This window comes from Sinocyclocheilus anshuiensis, unplaced genomic scaffold, assembly GCF_001515605.1.
Source record: "Sinocyclocheilus anshuiensis isolate Anshui unplaced genomic scaffold, SAMN03320099.WGS_v1.1 scaffold613, whole genome shotgun sequence".
Lineage (NCBI taxonomy): Eukaryota > Metazoa > Chordata > Actinopteri > Cypriniformes > Cyprinidae > Sinocyclocheilus > Sinocyclocheilus anshuiensis.
Window position 1 is genome coordinate 685,167 of NW_015536487.1, and position 20,948 is coordinate 706,114.

Here is a 20,948-nt window from a genome sequence, read left to right on the forward strand (position 1 = left end):
CAGCTGGTAATGCATGACTTTTTAACCTATCCAAACATTTTCAAATTGAAGGCAAATGTGACACATGATGGCTGTATTGTATTTCAGAAAAGCACATTTGGCCACCACATATTAATTGGATGGTGTCAATTTTCCTTATTCCCATTTTCTTCCTCTCCTTTTCATTACTTTTTCAGAAAAAAAGGGGAGTGGAAGTGCATTTGGCCCTAGCTGTTTCAATTTATCAAGCAATTTCCTAGAGCTAAACAGCTTTTAGTCAGTGAAAACAGTTGTCTGTTTCTTATTAATGTTTCTCAAGCTCAGCTTTTACATTTTACTCACTGATTGATGAAGGATCATAGATCAAAATATAAGACATGTTTTTGTATCTAAGGAGTTTTATAATTTAAACAATGGCTGTAGCCTGACTGCAAATGTAAAGCACATAGCCCAGCACCTAATGGACTGGATGCATAAAATTTAAAGATTAAGAATATAATTTTTGAATTGGTTTGTGAAATTTGACAAATGCTCTTTGGAGCAAGATGTGCTCTGTGATCAGTGTTTGTAACTAAATGATTTATAACCCACATTTGTTAACCCATATATTTTAATGTTTTTTTTTATGTTTGAGAAAAACATGGTTGCGTGATTCTGTAATAAATGGTTAAATACCCAACAATTGATCCTTAACAAATTTAAGCTATATGCAAAAAAACAACAAAAACAAAAAAAAAAATCTTAGAAATCTTTATTGACATGGTTAATAAGACTTTTAACATCCATGGAACTTTTCCATTTTGCAAAAGTGTCTTTAGGATGGAAAATGGTTATTTTGAACCATATGTATGTATAGTTGTATGGATTCAAGAAATAGCTTAAATACACTTAAAAATACGGGAGGAGAGGACTCTTGAACAGTTTAGCAATTAACCAGCCTCTACAAAGAGTTATGGAGATATATAACTCATAGAGTTGACATAAATGTGTGACCTTTTTGACATCTTTCAAAATTAGAGACCTTTTGAGATGATGAGTCCCCCATTTTGTACTCTGAAGCAGCTCCAGAAGACTTGCTGTAGTGGCTCGTTATCCCCTTTTCAGGTCTAAAAGGCAGGATATGATCAATCAATAACTCATAAATCCCTCTATAACATATATGAGATACGGAGTGGTTTCCAATCTTGCTACTGCTGTCCAACAAGAATCAGATGCCAAGCCATGAGTGTTATACGTATTCTACAATATTTAGGAAGATGCCTGTGATGTGCTGATGAGTAGGCAGACTTGAACATTAAAAATCAGAGATAGAAGATATAGAGATGTACAACTCATATACATAACAATCTTACACCAACACTTCACATAATTACATGTACATTTAACTTCATTGTTTGTGCTTTTGTTTTGGCTTAATCTATGTTTATTGTCAGACTTGCTTTATGTTTACAGCAGTTTTTTTGCACTGTGTTTCTGTATGTTCTACTTGGTCTTGTTCTAAAAGCAAAAAAAAAATAAAATAAATAAAAACAACAACATAAAGGTGTTATACCTATAACTATTTCTTTTATGATTCAAAACTTTATGTACAGTAGATGGTTGTTTGTTTTTTTTGTTTTGCTATGTGAATGACATTTCGTGATATGCTATGCATTATGAGAAAAGTTATGCAATAGAATAATTATTTTAATAAAAATTCTGTTTATTTTTATTTATTCTATAAATAAAAATAAATATAAATATCTATTTATTTATTAATATATATTTAGAATAAAAAACTATTTATCCTAAAGGGATTTGTAAACTTTAAAAAAAAAAGAAAATTATAATTATAATAATTATTATTATTTACATTCTGACTTAAGAGTATAAATCTTGAAATAAATACGTTTTTCAGAGCCATAGATGTATAAAAACAGTAGGCCTATTGGATAGACATTTAATTATTTACATCACTTACAATCAAACCAGTAAAGAGAGGCGTTTTATAACACATTTTTAAGAAGATCTAGACTAGAGAATATGATTTAGTTACATTTTCCGGACATTAGACCCTTCGCACCGCAACTGGTTTCCTTTTATTGCTGGGATTCGTCCAGGAAGTAATTGTGACAGTATAGACCCCGTATTAAACCAATCGTTTGGAAGAAAACGTTATGTTGTCCAATCACATTTCACCGTGTTACTGGGTAGGCGGGCTGTTCTCTGTGTTGAGTTTGTTTAGTAGAGCAAGAGCAACGATTTCGCTTTTGTTTTCTCTGATTTCCAGTCGCTGAACTGTATCGTTCGGCTGATCATTCAATAAAACCAGGTAAACAATTCGCATTTCATCTATTAATACGACTCATCAGTAGAAAAAGCCGTAAAATATCACTGAAATCACTAGATGACCCTAGAAGCGACCAGAGCGATATATGACTGAAGTTAGTATCAAGCTGAACTATCATGTCAGAACAGAGTACTACATTGTTGGTCAAAATTACTGCCTTAATTCTCGCTAAATGTTAACATATACGTTTACATGTAAATTACTGGGAAATTGGGAATTGTCGAGGCTTAACACAATTGACCTACTGCTGAGTCATTAGCTAGCTAGTCAAAGAACCTTTAGCCAAAAGGCTAACAGAAAAGTTCAGTGGATCTGGCTGAAGAAAAACACACCCGAGCTCTGTGTCCTCTACAGCGCGAGTGCTCCTTTAAACATAAAACATCAAAGAACACGTTCATAAATGATGATGAGCTTCTGGTATTGTGATTCTTTGCTTGTTCTGTAGGTTAGCAAGCTACTTAGCCTGGCTGGAGACATAACTAATGTATTTGTCTCTTATGAAACACAACCCCTTTCTAGAACATGTCTCGCTAAGATGAGGCTGCATGGCAAGGCCCTTTTTATACACACAGATATTCGTATGAATCAAACGTCTATTTCCTGATTTAAAGTTTTTGTTTTTAAAATGTTTTTGACATTTCTGGTCTCTTTCGTGTTGATCACACCTGCTGAAGTGCCAGGTTAGTTTCTGCTATAATGACAGTTTCCAGTCAGTCCCACTGTAACCTAATGCACCTCTTCAGTTATTTACCACAAGGATAAAGTTGCTTTAAATATCTTCATCATAACTGTCTGCTTGCTTTATTCACAGTAGTATGTATTTAAGCTTGTCGTGCACATATTTTCATCTTCTTGGCCAGTGTTTATTATTAGTTGGAAACATAAATTCTGTTATGAGAGAGAGCGGTTTTATTATGATTAGTTCATTGGATTAACATCAGTCTCTTGAGCTTTGTGTTTTCTCTGTCTCGTAGGCACAGACAGCACTTTGTTGCTCTGCACACAGGGTACTTGCATTGGTCGCTGCTCGATGGAAAAAGTGTAACCATGTTCAGTTTTGAGGGAGATTTCAGGAGAACGCCCAAGGTGTCCCTTGGGGGTGCTAGCAGAAAAGTAAGTTTTCCATATGATATGATGGCTGAATTATCAAAGTGTCTAAATTCAGACTACTTTGTTCACACAAATGTGTCTAGTTCTGTGCATCACTACTTTTGTCTACAATGATTATTACTTGGGAAATGATGATATGGTATGTTTGTGAGTTTTTGGTGTAAAGGATTTTCAAATATGGACTACATGAATCTGGCAAAAATTGCTGTATCATTTTAATATTTGATCTATTTTGATATGCCTCACATATGTGTTTTGTACAGGAGGAAAAAGCGTCACTTCTTCATCGAACACAAGAAGAAAGAAGGAAAAGGGAGGTGAGAATCGTCCATTATGGTATTTTAAAGCGCTGTGTTTTATTGTAAAAATAGGACAGAAAAGTTCTAAATAATGTCTGAAACTTTGTATTATTGTGTTTATTTTCTTCTTAATGATGAATCGCTTGTTGTATTCCTCATGTGTAAGTAGTTTGGATCAAAGTGTCAGCTAAATTAATAAATGTAAAAGTGATGTTAGTTCTGAAAAAGCTTGGGTTGACTAACTGATCTAATGCAGTAACATTCAGTAACAATTTCAAGTGTGTCTTGAGAGTAAAAATAATTTTTGCTACCATTGTACCCATGATGTGTACAGTATTTCTGCATAGTTGTATCTATTTTCATTTTAGAGCCCGAAATGAGGATATGAAACTTAAAGTTGCAAACAAATAGGAGATGATGATCTTGTCCTTATATATGGTTTTACTCTACTTTTTTTTTTTTTCCACAGGATGAGAGGAAAAGACTAAAAAATGCAGTCATCATTCAGTCATACATAAGGGGATACCAAGACAGAAAACAGCAAGTATGTGACATTGGTTTAAACTCTTACTTTCTTTAAACAGAGAGCCTGTTTGTATTATTGTAGTTGATAGACTGTTTGTTAAATTCCTAATTATTCTTTCTTTTTCTTTTAGTATGCCATTCAGAGGGGCTGCTTTGACCGCTGTGTGTGTCAGTGCCAGTCAGGCTCTGGCCCTCAACTCACAGACAGTGCCATACTCAGCCAACTTGTTCGCCAGCTTCTCTTTTTTTACAGACTAAGAGAAGACCGACACAGAATGGTAAGCACTGCAGGTTTAAAAATCTGTTATTGCCATATGAGGCTCAGTGAAGTTTTGTTATTTGCCATTTTAATGTAGTTTGAAGAAAAAGAAGTTGGACAGATTGGTATTGTTATGGTGTCACTGACTTTATGAAGCCATGAACCTTCATTGTCATTTATGGATGTTATTGTCTTAACTGTGTAGATCTGGATGTGTCAGAGTTTGGTAAAGCATCATGCTCAGTTCGTGAAGCTGCTGACGGGGCCAGAAAGACAGAGCTGCCTTTTTCAGATCAAGAGGATACTGGGGCACTGTTGCAGGTAAAATGAGATGTTCCTCAGATACCGCTTTGTGTAGTAGCATACCTAAAATAAATCCTTCTGTCACAGTCACATGTAAACCTTTAGATCTTCTTGTTGGTTGGTTGCTAAGCATTTGCTCTGTCTGTTTAAGGTTATTGCAAGCATGTGAAGATGACAGTCTGAATGTGACCGTCCCGATGCGGATGCTGGAGGTGTTTTTATCTGAGAGAACCTACTTGCCCTTTCTACAGGATGAAAACTGTGTCACTGCACTTATTGAACAAATATTGCACTATATGGTAGAGAAAGGTACAACTTTTTGCCCCATGTTAGATTTATCTTCATCATGCATTAAGGTTAATAGATGAGTATATTCAGTTAGAGAAAGTACGTAAGATTCTCTTTTTAATTTAGCTTAAGTTTGCATCTGTTATCTATCGTAATCATATTTCATTTTCTCTTTTAGGATACTACAGAACTCTGTATGTTTTAGTGAATCACAAGTTGCCATCGAGTCTAGAGTATAGTGATGCCCCTTCTATTCCACTGGCACAAACGCTGCTGGAACACACACTCAAGCCTCTGCACTTTACATACAGCTCCTGCCCCCCAGATACCAGGTACATATTTACATAGGTGCATACTGGGAAAAAAAGTCTAATTAATTCAAATGATTCATAGCCTTTTATACTATACATGCTGAGAAGAGCATTTAGTTTAAGCTGTTCAAGGAATGTCTTTGTTTTGGTGTGTGTGGTGCAAGGGTCCCACCCAGTAAAAGGCTGCACACTGACCACTTATTGCAGACTGTTAGCTTTATCCTTCCAGGGGACCAATGGACAGTAGTTCTCTCACTGCTGTGTTTACAGAGAGTAGTAAAATCCAGACAGACTCATTGACTCAACATGTAATGTTTACACAACATTTACCCTCCATTCTAACACTCTGAGTGACGAACACTGCTGTTTTCTTTTCTTTTCTCTCTGAAGAACGACAGGAGCACGAGAGAAGAAGCTTGTGCATATAGTCTCGTATTTGCCCTCTTTCTTTCTCTCTCTCTCTCTCTCTCTCTCTCGCACGCACGCACGCACGCACGCACACAGAGGCATGTAACCAGACAAACCATTGTTTCCTCCCAAAACCTTTTAATTTAAATGAACATTTTTCAAAAAATATTGTTTTTAATAATGTACACTACTGTTCAGAAGTTTTAGGGGTTAATTGGTTTAATTCCAGTGTGGATACATCAAATTGTGGTGGTGTCACTTCTATTTTTTTAACTTTGTGTCTATAAAGCAATGGTAAAATACATCCTTTAGAATAATTGAATTACTGTAATGTCACTTTGGGAAAATATTTAGTTATTTACTTTTTTAGCCAGGAAGGTCCTGTTGAAATACAATATCTCTTCTACCAGGGACTCCTGGTCAAGATAGGCAGCAAAGGAGAAAGTTACAAAGAAATACATATCACCACACAAACAATGAACAAACACAAAACGCAATTTTCTAAAAACAATACAAATCCTAGTTAGTTATTAAAAAATGTACACTGTTCTATATAAACAGACTTAAAAATATTTTTAAAGTCTTAAATATATATATATATATATTTTAAATATGTATGCTTTATGGCAACTAACAAGGTTCTTCTAGGTCAAAGCTCTCCTGTTGGCAAAAGAAGGTTGTGGAATTTGTTGTCTCATAGATGCACAAATAGCCAAACGTGTGTGTATAAATGTGTGTGTGTATATATTGGGAAGTATATTAGTATTAAAATGGATATATTTATTGTGATATTTAGAAAAATGAATTAGGTAATGTCCTTACTGCAGACTGAAACATACAGTACAGTTATAATAAATAATAATAAATTCACAGGTTCTCAATCTTTTTTCTTCTTCTTTCATTCACAGGCAGTTTGTTTTTTCGGCCTTCACTGAGGAGTTCATTTCAGTGCCTTTCACTGAACAAATCTATCATTTCTTCGTGCCAGCTTTGTCAGACCCAAAACTAGCTTTCCCATTTCAGAACTTCCTTTGGTCACTTCAGGCCACCATAGCCTCCTCTGTCCAGGCTCGAGCTCAGGCTCCCTGGCTCTTTTACTTTGTGCTATCAGTTGGAGAATCAGGACTGGGTAAGCATTGTGCTTAATAGCACTTTACAGTATCACTAATATACTGTGTATTAGCAAGGTGCCTGATCAGTGAATAAAACGATTTTGTCCATTTTGTTTGCATAGGTTCAATCTCCGAAGAAGGGTTGCTGTTGTACTTGAATGCGCTACAGACTCTATTGCCATTGTTGCCAGTGACGGAGTGCAGCAGTAGAGCTGACATCAACACTGATTCAGAAGATGAGGAAGAAATGACCGTACAGCCTCCTGCTGCGCAGGTACACACACATTCTCTCTTATCCACGTCTTTGCACAAAAATGTTCAGAGAGCTTCATAGTATGCAATTTTGTTCTTTTTTAAAGGATGGCAGTTGGATATCTGTGCATTATATAACAGAGGAGTGTGTACAGAAGTTGGACACCAAGCAGCAGACTAATGCTCTGCTAACATTAGTGTGGAGAGACTCGGCAAGTGAAGACATCTTCACCATGATGGCCTCCATCTGTCACACGCTGATGGTGCAACATCGTATGATGGTGCCCAGAGTCAGGTAAGATCATACATGCAATCAACCCATCCAAAAAATGAATCACCCAGGATAACTAATATAACTAGATTCATTGCCCAGTGCAATCACTCTCTTACATCAAGATAAGTTAGGCATGATGGACCACTCTATAATTAATAAAAAGAGATGCGGTCAAGAAAGAGCTGTAATCACATGAGAATTGGATGCACTTTTATACGTGTATAAAAAGATTCCCCAACATCAAACTGTCAGGTCTATGAGCAGTATTGTTTTTTGTTTTTCCACTTTTTTTAATGATAAAGCAACATTGCTAATGAAGCAATCAGGCGGTTAAGTCTCATCTTACTGTGTGTTTTTTTTGTTTTGTTACCAGAGCAGTTTTAGTTGCTGCCACTCATCAATTAGTGTAATGAGCTCTTCTCTCAATCACCTTTGCTTTATTTACTTCTGGTTCTGCAGTGCTGACAAAATGAGAACAGGATTTCAGCAGATAGAATGAAAGAAAGGAGGAAAGTGATGGAGAGAGATGGCATGAAAGACAGGGAAGAGGAGAACGTCTGGTTTAATGAGGGAGAGAGATATAAGAGAAAGCCACTGAGCTCTAAAAGGTGGTGTCAATCAACTAATCGGAACTAGTTTAAAGTTTCCACTCATGCAGTGTGCGCCCTAGTCTATACCTTTTACGTTCTTAATATCAAATAATTAAGAAAGTTGTATTGTGTATTAAAATCTTATCAGAAAGCAGTCTTCACAGTAGAGGAGGCAGCATTCACAAGCCCCTTACATCTTAGAAAAAACGTACCACTTTGAAAAAGAATTTCACTTTTTTTTTTCTTTTCACATATTTTCTTTTTTTAGTAGGGGACTGTTCTTTAAAGAATTTCTTAAAAGGGAGCTTTTCCAAAAAATCCTGCTAGCTAATGTTTCATTATACTACTTATAAGTTATTTTAGGAGCTTACATTTTCTCTACAAATACTTATTATTTATTTATTTTGTTAATGTTTGACATGTTAAAAAATTTGGCTAATTTAAACATGTGGGGAAAAATACTTTTCTTAAAATTTAGTCTGTTTAACGCATAATATTGTCTAATTAAAATGCCTCAAAAATTACATGCCAAAATTAACCTATTTTTAAAACCGTTTAATATTTTTAATAGTTATTTGAAAATATAGAGTAATCGGAAATAAATGAAAGTATAACATATCCTATAAAGCACATTTCAAAGTTGATGTAACTCAAAATGGTTTCTATAAGACACCTTAGACTTCCTTTATAATGTTTTGCATGTTCTGCTTTCATATATATATATATATATATTAAATAAACCTCTTGAATTTCCATGATGTTTTCCTGCATATCCTTTCCTCGTGCTGTATTTTCCTCCATTTTTTTATTTGGAGGTATTTTTATATTTTACAGCTCCGTCCAGAAGAGAAGGCTTTTATCATAAGTCCTGCCTTCACTACTTTATCATTATCGGATATCTGTACAAAATAATTAGCTGGCCTAGGAAGATTAATTCCTGCAGCAGTGGATGGGATAGTTTTACAAGAGGTATAACTGCTGGCCCTGATTTACAACCTTTAAAGAAGCATCCAGTGAGCGTGCAAACTTGGTTGCCTTTTAAACATGATCATATTTTAAAGTGAAGAGCATGGCTGTATTTCACACTAAACAAGGTCATTATAGTATCAAACTGAGTTAGTGTAAATAGCACACTTGGTTCTTGTCCATGGAAAGGTCTCATTAATGTTAAGCCTGCTGTATTTGTTTTGGCTATTTAAAGACTCTATGAAGATGATTTTAAATTGTGATTAGATGCAAAGAACAGGAATTTAAAAGAAAGAAAAAAAGTGAAAGTGAAATTGACTTTGATATAGTCATAGCTTTGATTAGATTTCAAACACATGTACATTTTTTGTATTATTTTTTGAGAAAATTAAAACCTGATAGCATTTTGCTTTGTGTGTCTATTTTGTTTATTTATTTTTGAATATTTGGTGTACTTATTTCAGCGTTTCATATATTTCTCAGTGAGAGTTCTGCAATTGTTGTGTTATTTATTTTATTGTTAAAGTGCTGTCTGACATTAATATAGCATATTGGGGGGAAAGGTCTATAACATTGTAAACAGAAGGATGTACACATTCTTACCTTAACCTCAGCTTTAATCTTATTTTCTCCCTCAATTACTTCCAATTATGCTTTATTTATTCTTTCACCCCTTGACACAAAACAAGCAACCACCAGAGCGATTTCTCACACCCCGGTGTGACGGCTGTTAGGTTTAACGCGACCTTAACACAGTCTCTAATTTGTGATAGCAGCATTGCTTCTACGGTCAAGCAATTGTGGCCGTGCTACATTGTCTCGCTGGCTGTCATTAACTTAAATGGAGCCCCCACAGGAACCACTGGGCTGTTTACGACCCTGAAGCAGACTGCTAGTTTACTAATGGAAGGTGCCTCACCTAAATAAAGCTTAATGGCTCATTTAATCTTTCCTGTGGTCACATACAAAGACTAGAAATTCCAGCTCACTGGGTTGTTTATATATTTTTCTATTTTATGAGTCCTGCTGGAAATTTGGGATGTTTAGGTTTTATGGGCAGGAGATGTGGTTGTTTGAACATTTAGTGGTGAGCATAGTTCCTGTAGCACCTTTGACTAAAAGTGTTGGTGAGTTATGTTCAGTAAAGGTATTGTGTGTTTATTAATCTACATAATGTTTGGTGGGATCAACTATTATACTTAAAGATCTATATTCTTTCTATCTCTTTTTTGTCTTTTCCAGGCTTTTGTACAGTTTAGCCTTCAACGCTCGCTTTCTTAGACACCTATGGCATTTAATCACATCTATGAAGACTAAAATAATCACAGGGTGAGATTTCTACATTGGTTGTTTTTTTTGTATGTATACTTCTTTAATATAATATTAATGATATTAACCATTTTTCTTTTGCCCTCTGTTTATTCTCCCTGTCTTTTGTGTAGCTCTATGGTTCCCTTGTTGCAGGTGATGTCTCGAGGTTCTCCAATGTCTCTGGAGGACGCCAACAGGATCATCCCTCTCTTCTATCTCTTCAGTTCACTCTTCAGTCATTCACTCATCTCTGTGCATGACAGCGAGTTCTTTGGCTCAGCAGATGGTATTAACATCTATTCTGCAAATATGTACAAATGACTGTATCATAATATATTGTAGTATTTAATAGAACACATTAAAACACATCAGGTCATTTCGTTCTTTCACCTTCTTTTGATTGTGGTCTTGTTAATTCTACAGCACTCCTGAAATTTTAGTTTCTCACTTTTTTTGAAAATTGAATGTTACAAATGAATGTTTCTCATTGCTCGGCAGGTCAGAGCCAGTCGTCGATGATGCCCTTCTCTCTGGCGGAGTTGGTGACATTGTCTCGGTGTTTGCGGGACGCGTGTCTGGGAATCATTAAGCTGGCCTATCCTGAGACTAAGACGGAGCACAAAGAGGAGTATGTAGCGGCATTTCGTAGTGTCGGGGTGAAAACTAACAGCCAAGTTCAGCAGCACATTCAAGCTCAGCAGAAACGATGGGTCCAGCTCTTTAAGGTGATTCACTCTATATCTACATCTCACACTCTTATCTCCTAGCTGATATTAATGGCAGATTCACTTTCATAAGGTGTTGTAGTTGAAAGGGATTAAACATTACCAGTACTAAGATTCTCACTAGTATGAATTCCACATTCGTTAGCACTGATAATATCTTTAGTGGATGGTGGGCGTTACTTTTAACCAGTTGCTGTATTAGCAGTGCTAACAACGTCTTTGATGACCTAATTAAATGAGCGGACAATTAATGAGGTGAATAGTCTCAGCATCTGTTAGGGCCATCAGTGCTGATCAGCCAGGCAGGAAGACCACTCACTCGGGAAATTAATAGGTTGTTTGCCAAGTCTAAGTGAGCTGAACAACGGCGTTAGGATATTAGTCAGCTGTCTTCACTCTCTTGTCTTCTTCCATCATCCTCTTCCTCGTCTTCTTACTCATTATTTATGTGTACAGGATGACCAGATCTCCTGCTTGCTGTTGACAGCTCATTGACCTACTTTTGTCCTTTCATTTAACTATAAATCTTTTCAATAGATTTGTAGAGCTTTTCAACATTGACAGCAATTTATTTGATTATACAATACATATCAGAGTACATATGTTTCTCCAGGAGCTTGTTAACATCTGCAACTTTAAAAAGAATGTTCCCCTTTAATGAAAGACATCATTACTAGATTTTACACTTTACTCCAAACTGTGATCAGTGCACTCAAAACAGTTCACACAGCTGTCAGTATAGACTTAAAAAAAGTTCAAAACCAATTGTTTTTCCACTATTGGTTATATCGTGTATTCATCAAAGTACACACACAAGTATGCAGACTTCACAATACATTTTCAAAACCTATTGTTCAGGTTCATGTGGCTGATAATTGTTAAGATCATTGGTCTTAGTTTGGAGAAATGTGTAAAATGAACTGAGATAAAAATGTAATATACAAAATAATAATACTAATAATAAACAAACAAATAAAAAAAGTAGTTATAGTTTTAAAGCAGTGCAGCAGTAAAAGGCTTTTTTTAATTCTTAGGAATTCCAGTTTGTTTTGGAACCTGCCACATTTTCTCCCTTAGTTCAGTTTAAGCATATATAAATACAGCAATCATGCTCTGATTCGAGCCAAAATAATCAGTCTCAGATAGAAAAACTCTTGGATCAGTTTGGTGGTGGTGAGTAAGCAATCTAACCCCACAGACCAATGAACCAAACTGTATCATAATTCATAACATGAAAAAAACAGCATTCTAATTCTCTGTGTGAGCACATTAATTGTCGCAGTAGAAAACCGAAGATCATCAGGTGAAATGCAAGAATGCTTTCCCAACGAAGCCTTAATTCTTGCTCTAATAAATTATATACATTTTGTATTTGTGTGTAGCTAGCTAACTTGGTGTTGGGCGATATCCTCAATTGTCATATCATCCTATCGTCAGCCTGTGAGATCGCCGATACACGATATTGTCATACTAATTTATTTAATTATTTATTTACTTCGTTTATAATTATTTATTTAGTTTCATTGCCGGAAAGTGAACCAATTCCAGCGTAAGGCCAAAAGCAGCCTAATGTTTTTAATATAACCGAATTTGTATTTAACATGATAACAATTTAATAGAAACATTGTAAGTTATTAATCATAAGGCTTACATTTCCTCAGTTATTAAAAAAACAGCTTTAGAAAACGAGCAAAGAACATTTACATCACCAAACAACATCATAACTAACTTCAGTCTAGTGCGAGTTTATGCACTTTAAAAAACACTCCCGTTATAATCCGTGAAGCTGTCTACATTGTATGATGAATAAATCTCTTACATTACATACTTGCATTGCACGTACATCTGCACTTTGTTGTTTAAGATGAGAGAATTCACAAGTCAGAATTCAGTCAGCGCGCGCTGAACAACAAAACTCCGCTGTTTCAGCGATGACTCATCTGAACGCCTCTGATTGGCCGTTGCATTCATAAGCTCAACATAATCGTGTGATTGGTTATAACGCGCAACACTGTAAAAATTTTCAACTTGTACGAACACTACGAGTGGAATCCCAGAACATAAACAGTTGCACTCTGACCAATGAGAAGGCAGTTTTACTCACATGTAACCAGCATAAACACTTTTTGGTGCACTTTGACATTTTGCCTTTGTTAAAGGGAATCATCCCAAGGAGAGAATGCAACATTGTAAAAATTTCCCTGTTTTGGAACAAAGCAAACATTCTAAAGGATTTAAGTAAATGCCTATTTATTTAATTTTTTAAGTTTGTACTATTCCAGCAAGCATCTGAGTGAATCACTGTAAGTGACAGATCATTGTTTGGGTTCCACTAGTCGAGTCAGTACGGCATACAAAAGGCTCAGAAAGATTTCCACAAAAGATGGTGGAAAACGCCTCCTGTCAGCTAAAACGACCCATTAAAGAAGTACAAGCAGGAGAAACGCATTTCCCAAATTGAATGTGCAATTTACAGTCAGCTCTAACGCTGTTGACCCCTCACACACTAATACCAGACTTCACTCAAGGTTGTGCAAGTGTACAGATGCAAATGAAGTAGGTCTTTTGCAGCAGACATCTAGTTTCTTATGTTTACCAAGGGCCCATTAATTTGATAAAAAATACAGGAAAGAAAATACTAATATTGGGAAATGTTATTATTACTATTTAAAATAACAGTTTTCTGTGTTAATGTATTTACAAATGTAATTTATTCCTGTGATGGCAAAGCTGAATTTTCAGCAGCCATGACTCCAGTAGCCATGGGCCGTCCCTCCGAATGTTTTATCACTCCTATTGTCGAGCTATCTATTTAATTGAAAGAAGTTAATTGAATGAAAATGATCAACTAAGCTTGTATTAATATTGCTAATGGAACTTTCTTCTTGGCCGTGTTTGGAGAGGGATGTCACCGCGGGAGTTTTGGAGAGACCCATTAAGGCCTGCACTTAACCCGATGGACTAATTAACCAATGCTTATTCATTCCACTTAGACAGGAAGAGCCTTCAGACCCCCTGCCCCACAAACCCACTAGCAACAGAGTTTTGCACTTGCTGTTATTACGGACTCTCTGGCGTTAGCATGTCTTGGTCAGAGATTGATAGGCATTCTCTAGAAATGGCCAGCCAGACGTTTGTTAGACACTGTAATCGGAGAAGAAAAAGCTTTAGTATTAAACAGAAGTGTAGATAAATGAATTTGGATGAAGTTGGCTGACATTATGGGTGAATTACCCAGTGTTTAAAGAGAATGAAGACATTTAGTGAATTGTAATATTTATTTATTTTCAGCACAAGTGAGTATCTGTGTATTTGTGTCAGCAAATTACACACTGATTAGTTGTGCTGGCTGAACAATGAAAGTTTGTCTGTCTGCACCTTCTCCATTATATAAGCTAAGCAATTACTTATTAAAGAAATGGGATTACATGGGGCAAATAGTTTTATGTGCTTGCAAAATGTTAATGACTAAATCATAATGTTTTTGATAACATTTTTAGTAGCTTAATATTTTAAATTGCTTTTAAAATTGAAATTAGTTCATTTATATGCGTGAATGAACATTGGGCTGAGCATTCGTTTTTTTTTAATACTTTTTATTTTTTAAAGGTGATTACCAACCTTGTGAAAATGCTGAAAGCCCGAGATATTCGAAGACCGTTCTGTCCATCGGGTCATTGGCTGTCTGAGGAGGTCAACATCAGAGCAGACAAGGTAAAATTCATTTGCTGATCATATGATTAAAACCTACTAAAACAGAATTAATAGTTTTGCTGTCAAGTGTCAGCAATTTATTTTGATAAAAAAAATAGTAAAAATCCAATGCAAACTAGACAAGTATGGATGTGTTTCTAAAAAAATAAGTTCAAATGTGTATATGTGCAGAATCACCAATAGCTTGTAGTCATCTAACTTGCTTTTTTATAATAATATTTGTTTGTAGGTGACTCAGCTCTATGTGCCCTCTGCGAGACATGTGTGGAGAACCAGGAGAATGGGACGAATCGGACCGCTTCAGTCCACATTAGATGGTAAGACTTATCCATATGGAGAACAACCTCAACTGAAGTGTAGTGGAAAACAAACACGCACACACACACATACACAAAAACAAGAAGTAATAATGACAGCTAGTCAAGCAATTTCATTCCAAAGCAAGTCAGAATACTCATGAGGGTGTTGACGCTAACTAGTACCAGTGTTTCTGGTCTTTTCCATGCCACCCTGGTGCATATGTGCTTAAAAATTCAATTAGCCTAAGGCTGGACACATCTGGCTGCCTGTTTGTCCGGACCTTTTTCATTTCCCTAAATGCACTTGCGAGGTAGTGACGAATGACTCCTGTATTGACCATGCTGTGCCATATTTCTCCACCAAGATGGCCCCTTGATGGCTGGTTTGTGGAGAGAGAGAGGACTGACTAATTGAGTAGAATCATTCCACCATGCAAGCAACGTATTAGATGAATGACGCTTCTCATCTGCTGCTACGGCAGTTTTTTTCCTGCGGTCGAAACGTTTGTAGGACGGAGTTTTAATACAAAACAAACGTCCCTGTAATGGAGGGAGAGGACAGGTGGATGGGCAAATCACTGCTGAGTTAATTAAAAGTGTGTGGCAGGAAAGACAGAGGGGGATTGAGTGATCTTTAATGGGATGCTCTGTAAATACTGCATTCAGCAAGGCTACCAGACTTCACTCAAGGTTGTGCAAGTGTACAGATGCAAATGAAGTAGGTACATGATCCTTTAGAAATTATTCTAATATGCTGATTTGCTGCTCAATAAACATTTCTTAGTATTGACAATATTGAAAAGAGTTGTGCAAATTGTGCAGTTTTTAGTGGATGCTTTAATATATTTTTTTCAGTATTCTTTGTTGAATAGAAAGTTTAGAAGAATCTTTTGTAACATTAAAAATGTATTTACTGTTTCTTTTAATGTGTCCTTCCTTTTATAAATAGAAGTATTCATTTCATTTCTGGTTAAAAATCTTACCGCAAACTTTAAAATGGTAGTGTATAATTGTAATTTTTGTTATGTTAAGGTGGGGAGGAATTTGGGTTTACTGGTAGTATATTTGTCTGGATGATGAATAGAGAGCTTTAGAGATTGACTGTCGACAGGATAGATGAAGATGGAGGCAGATGAATTCTGTGCTTTTTGAGTGAATTGCTTGTCGCTGTTGTCTTTTGTTGTAAATTAAAGAGCAGATTGATCAATTATTGTATAGATTTCTAAAGGTGAAAATTTCTGAAGGTGTTTTCATTATATTTGTAGATGTTTATTTTATTATTTATATGCGTAAGTGCGAGGGCAAGAAGTGACAAGGGAAATGACGCAAGAGGATTTTATCTTGCATCACCCGCATTGAACATATCAGTAGATCTTTGTTGAGGATATTTGGCTTTAGAGATGTTGTAGTTTTGAAAAGAGATATAGGTTAAAAGATTACTTTAAGAATAAAGGTTTACAGAAATTGTTTTTGTGTTCCTCACAGTTGGACTGGAGCCTCCACCGTTGTCAGTATCAGAGGAGAGACATTTGGCAATCCTCACCGAACTTCCATTTGTTGTGCCCTTTGAAGAGAGAGTGAAGGTAAGACAGCCATCACTGGTATGGTGTGGAGTGTTTTGTACACAACACTTCAAAAATTCAAATTTCAGTCATCTGTGAATTAAAAAGAAGGTTAACAATTGTAATTAGGTGATGACATTGTTTTGTGCTTTAGATATGAAATGCAGGTGAAAATCTAAAGGTAATACATGCCTAGATTCTGATGTGTTAAATGATGTTAATCAGCTAAACTTTGTTCATTCTGCTTTTAGATCTTTCAGAAGTTGATCTATGCTGATAAGCATGAAGTGCAAGGAGAGGGCCCTTTTTTGGATGGCGTTAATATCACCATTCGACGGAACTACATCTATGAAGATGCTTACGACAAATTATCCCCCGAGAATGGTAAACAAGGCAAACCGATCCCTTCTGACATGCTGAAAACTCTTAATAAAAAGCATTTAGCACAACGAGTGTGGCTTTCTTAGACACGGAGAAAAAGACATTAACCTTGCTTAGGAATTAGATACAGTAATTCATAGCAGCTGTCAATAAAAGCTGTTTAGATGATTTAGGGCAAGCCGTCTTGAGTGTTAGAACTTGCCTCAGGTCTCTTAGAAAGTCTCTTTAGTTATATAGCGTCAGACTTTTATAAATAACAAGGAAAAGTTTCTGACATTTGGATTTATTTGATTTTTAAACCTTTTTGGCAAATATTTTTTTCTGACTGAATTGTGGAACATGATAAATATATTTGTTTATCTCCATTTCAGAGCCTGATCTTAAGAAGAGGATCAGGGTTCATTTGCTCAATGCACATGGGCTAGATGAAGCTGGCATTGATGGAGGAGGAATATTCAGAGAGTTCTTGAATGAGCTGTTGAAGTCAGGCTTTAATCCTAACCAAGGCTTCTTCAAGACAACTAATGAAGGTCTTCTCTATCCGAGTCCCACTGCAGAGATGCTTGTGGGAGAATCCTTTACCCGGCATTACTACTTCCTTGGCAGGATACTGGGAAAGGTAAGACAAGTATTATTTGATGTATTGCACTACACTGTAACATTTTTATCTCTTCACAGACCACAGGTCATCACAGAATCCGTTTAATTTTAGAAACACCTGTTCTCTATTTATTTTAATTATTTTACTGCAAATTAATGATGTATTTATTTAAATTAAATAATATATTATTGAAAACTCTTGCAGTGGCTTATCTTTGGATTTTCTCCTAGTTGTCTGATTTGTCTTTTATGGCTCGTTTCCACTGAGCGGTTCGGTACAGTACAGTACGGTACGCAATTATTTCCGTTTCCACTGTCAGAAGTTGTGAATGGTACCAAAATAGCAAACCGTACCGTACCACCTTTTTGGTACCCTTCCATTGGGGTACCTACCACAGCAAAGGGTACCAAAAGGGTGGGGCTAAACTCACCGCAGAACATTGATTGGTTGACTAGAATCGTCACTTTTGCGTGATACAAGGGGATAAAGCTTCTCCTTCACTCGTTCCGCTCTGCTGTCCATGAGTGTTGGGCTTATTTACATCAGAGTGCGCAAACACAAAAAAATATAACTGTGTATTTATCATTTTCACACAGACAATAGCCGTTTCTCAATATGCATTCTTGTCTGTTTTTGTGGACTTGTGAAACGTCATTGCCCAAAATCCCGTGTAATTTTCTAAATATTACTGTTATTGTGTCATGAAATGTAGTTTTAAGATTTTTTCAGGCGAGAATGTAATTGTTTAAAACTCAAATCTGCGATTTATTTATAAAGATAGCGCCTATATGAAAATTTGCTATGCCTATTTCAGAGCTCCAGGCGATCAGCGGGCTCTCAGTGCTCATGTATCTGCATAGAGCAGCCTTAGCTCGGCTAGTCCTTCCGACATTTGCCGCTGGCTCTGATGTCTCTGTAGTGATTAAACACGAGATACAATTCATTTTGGGTAGGCTATATTTAACAGGCATTCGTGGTCTCATGAATCTATTATTTATTCCCGGTCATATTGTTTTGGCTGAGCACAAAGTTATGTTTAACTTTATATATTTAATTTGAACTTTACCGTAATACAGCGCTGACTTTGTAGCATACGTTTGACTGAACTGCTTGCTTTTGTCTTTATTTCCTCTTATATAAGCCTCTTATACTTTGTACTTGTGGATGAGTTCTTCTGTGTCATCACGTTCTATTAGTTCTACAGCTTCAGTTTCAGAACTTTCACGCTTAGTAACACATACAGCTGTTCCCTCACCACAGTGCAACAGTGAAAAGGGACCCCCTTTCAAACAGTGTCACGTTCCGAACGCGACATTGCGGTATTTTAAAAATTCATATCATAACAAAAATAAACACCGTTATTCGGTATGCACCGGTATACCGCCCAGCACTAGTACAGCGCTGACTTTGTAGCATACGTTTTACTGAACTGTTTGCTTTTGTCTTTATTTCTTCTTATATAAGCCTCTTATACTTTGTACTTATACTTTTATAATGGCTATTATTGCTCATTAAAACTGACATTTAACAAAAAGAGGCAGAGTTGTGCTTATTGTCGCGGTTCATCGTCGATCGCTACTTTCCGGCATACACCACGCCTATCAAGAAGGGTACTATTGGCAGTGGAAACACAAGCCTGATCAGGGTTACCCGTACCGAATCGTACTGTACTGAACTATACTGTACCGTACCGCTCAGTGGAAACGAGCCATTAATTATATTATAATTGTTAATATAATTAATAAGCATTAATAAAAACATAAAATAATATTTAAATAGTTCTTTTAGTTTATTTTTTAATATATTTTTAAATCTATGTATATTTTATATATTTTTAGAACATTCACTCCAGTGTGAGCTGATTAAAACGATTTATTTATAAAGATAGCGCCTATATGAAAATTTGCTATGCCTATTTCAGAGCTCCAGGCGATCAGCGGGCTCTCAGTGCTCATGTATCTGCATAGAGCAGCCTTAGCTCGGCTAGTCCTTCCGACATTTGCCGCTGGCTCTGATGTCTCTGTAGTGATTAAACACGAGATACAATTAGTTTTGGGTTGGCTATATTTAACAGGCATTCGTGGTCTCATGAATCTATTATTTGTTCCTGGTCATATCGTTTTGGCTGAGCACAAAGTTATTCAGTATGAATATTCTATGGAAAAAAGCCGCTAAAAGGGTCTGAAAGTTGCTAAATCTAGTGCTAAAGTCGCGCTCGTGTGTGTGAGACGCGGGAGCTGATGGCAGGAGGCGGTGGATATTTGTGGTGGTCAATGTGGATATTGTGGATGAGTTCTTCTGTGTCATCACGTTCTATTAGTTCTACAGCTTCAGTTTCAGAACTTTCACGCTTAGTAACACATACAGCTGTTCCCTCACCACAGTGCAACAGTGAAAAGGGACCCCCTTTCAAACAGTGTCACGTTCCGAACGCGACATTGCGGTATTTTAAAAATTCATATCATAACAAAAATAAACACCGTTATTCGGTATGCACCGGTATACCGCCCAGCACTAGTACAGCGCTGACTTTGTAGCATACGTTTTACTGAACTGTTTGCTTTTGTCTTTATTTCTTCTTATATAAGCCTCTTATACTTTGTACTTATACTTTTATAATGGCTATTATTGTTAATTAAAACTGACATTTAACAAAAAGAGGCAGAGTTGTGCTTATTGTCGCGTTTCATCGTCGATCGCTACTTTCCGGCATACACCACGCCTACCAAGTAAGGGTACTATTGGCAGTGGAAACGCAAGCCTGATCAGGGTTACCCGTACCGAATCGTACTGTACTGAACTGTACTGTACTGTACTGCTCAGTGGAAACGAGCCATTACTCACATACACACTCAAACACAAACAGGGTCATTTAGATCAATGCTGAAGGTCAAAGGTCAGGTTCAATCAGTGGTCTCAGGCTGAGTAGCTTAGTTACCATCATGAATCCTATCCATTTGGTTTACGAGGTCACTGCAGTTTAAAGTCAAGTTTATTTGTGGCCTTTTGATCCAAATAATTTTTCCTTTATCTGGGTTTACTTTTGCAAGATCATTTTGTAAATGACATGTAGGAAACCTCCATTAAAACATTAGAAATGTTTGGCTGCATGTAAATCACACTACTTTGTCTAATCGTATCAGTTCTTAAAGTAGTTTTGTAACTTTTATGTAGCTTCAAAAATTAATTCAAAAATTTACAGTGTCCAAGAATTTTCAGAATCTATACATACAGCAGCATTATGTGGTTAATTAAAAGGGTTAACAACATGTGAAAAATGTTGTACAATAACACCATTTTGAGAAGTCTTCTGATTATCCTAATTTTGCCCTGTGTTTTCTATAATGGCT

At 36.2% G+C, this 20,948-nt stretch overlaps 1 protein-coding gene across 1 annotated transcript in view; it reads left to right on the plus strand.

Annotated features, from left to right (window-relative positions):
* Nucleotides 1–2,158: 2,158 nt before the first annotated feature.
* ube3c (ubiquitin protein ligase E3C) overlaps nt 2,159–20,948 on the plus strand; it is a 29,049-nt gene continuing 10,259 nt past the window's right edge. Inside the window, exons 1-19 of the mRNA XM_016481177.1 lie at nt 2,159–2,290; nt 3,283–3,421; nt 3,682–3,735; nt 4,187–4,261; nt 4,374–4,520; nt 4,707–4,822; nt 4,956–5,113; nt 5,271–5,424; nt 6,720–6,940; nt 7,046–7,197; nt 7,283–7,470; nt 10,248–10,334; nt 10,448–10,602; nt 10,815–11,041; nt 14,651–14,755; nt 14,985–15,072; nt 16,540–16,637; nt 16,868–17,000; nt 17,369–17,616. Of these exons, the coding sequence (XP_016336663.1) occupies nt 3,356–3,421; nt 3,682–3,735; nt 4,187–4,261; nt 4,374–4,520; nt 4,707–4,822; nt 4,956–5,113; nt 5,271–5,424; nt 6,720–6,940; nt 7,046–7,197; nt 7,283–7,470; nt 10,248–10,334; nt 10,448–10,602; nt 10,815–11,041; nt 14,651–14,755; nt 14,985–15,072; nt 16,540–16,637; nt 16,868–17,000; nt 17,369–17,616 (2,472 nt within the window). The 5' untranslated portion in view covers nt 2,159–2,290; nt 3,283–3,355. The remainder of the gene's footprint in view (nt 2,291–3,282; nt 3,422–3,681; nt 3,736–4,186; nt 4,262–4,373; nt 4,521–4,706; nt 4,823–4,955; nt 5,114–5,270; nt 5,425–6,719; nt 6,941–7,045; nt 7,198–7,282; nt 7,471–10,247; nt 10,335–10,447; nt 10,603–10,814; nt 11,042–14,650; nt 14,756–14,984; nt 15,073–16,539; nt 16,638–16,867; nt 17,001–17,368; nt 17,617–20,948) is intronic.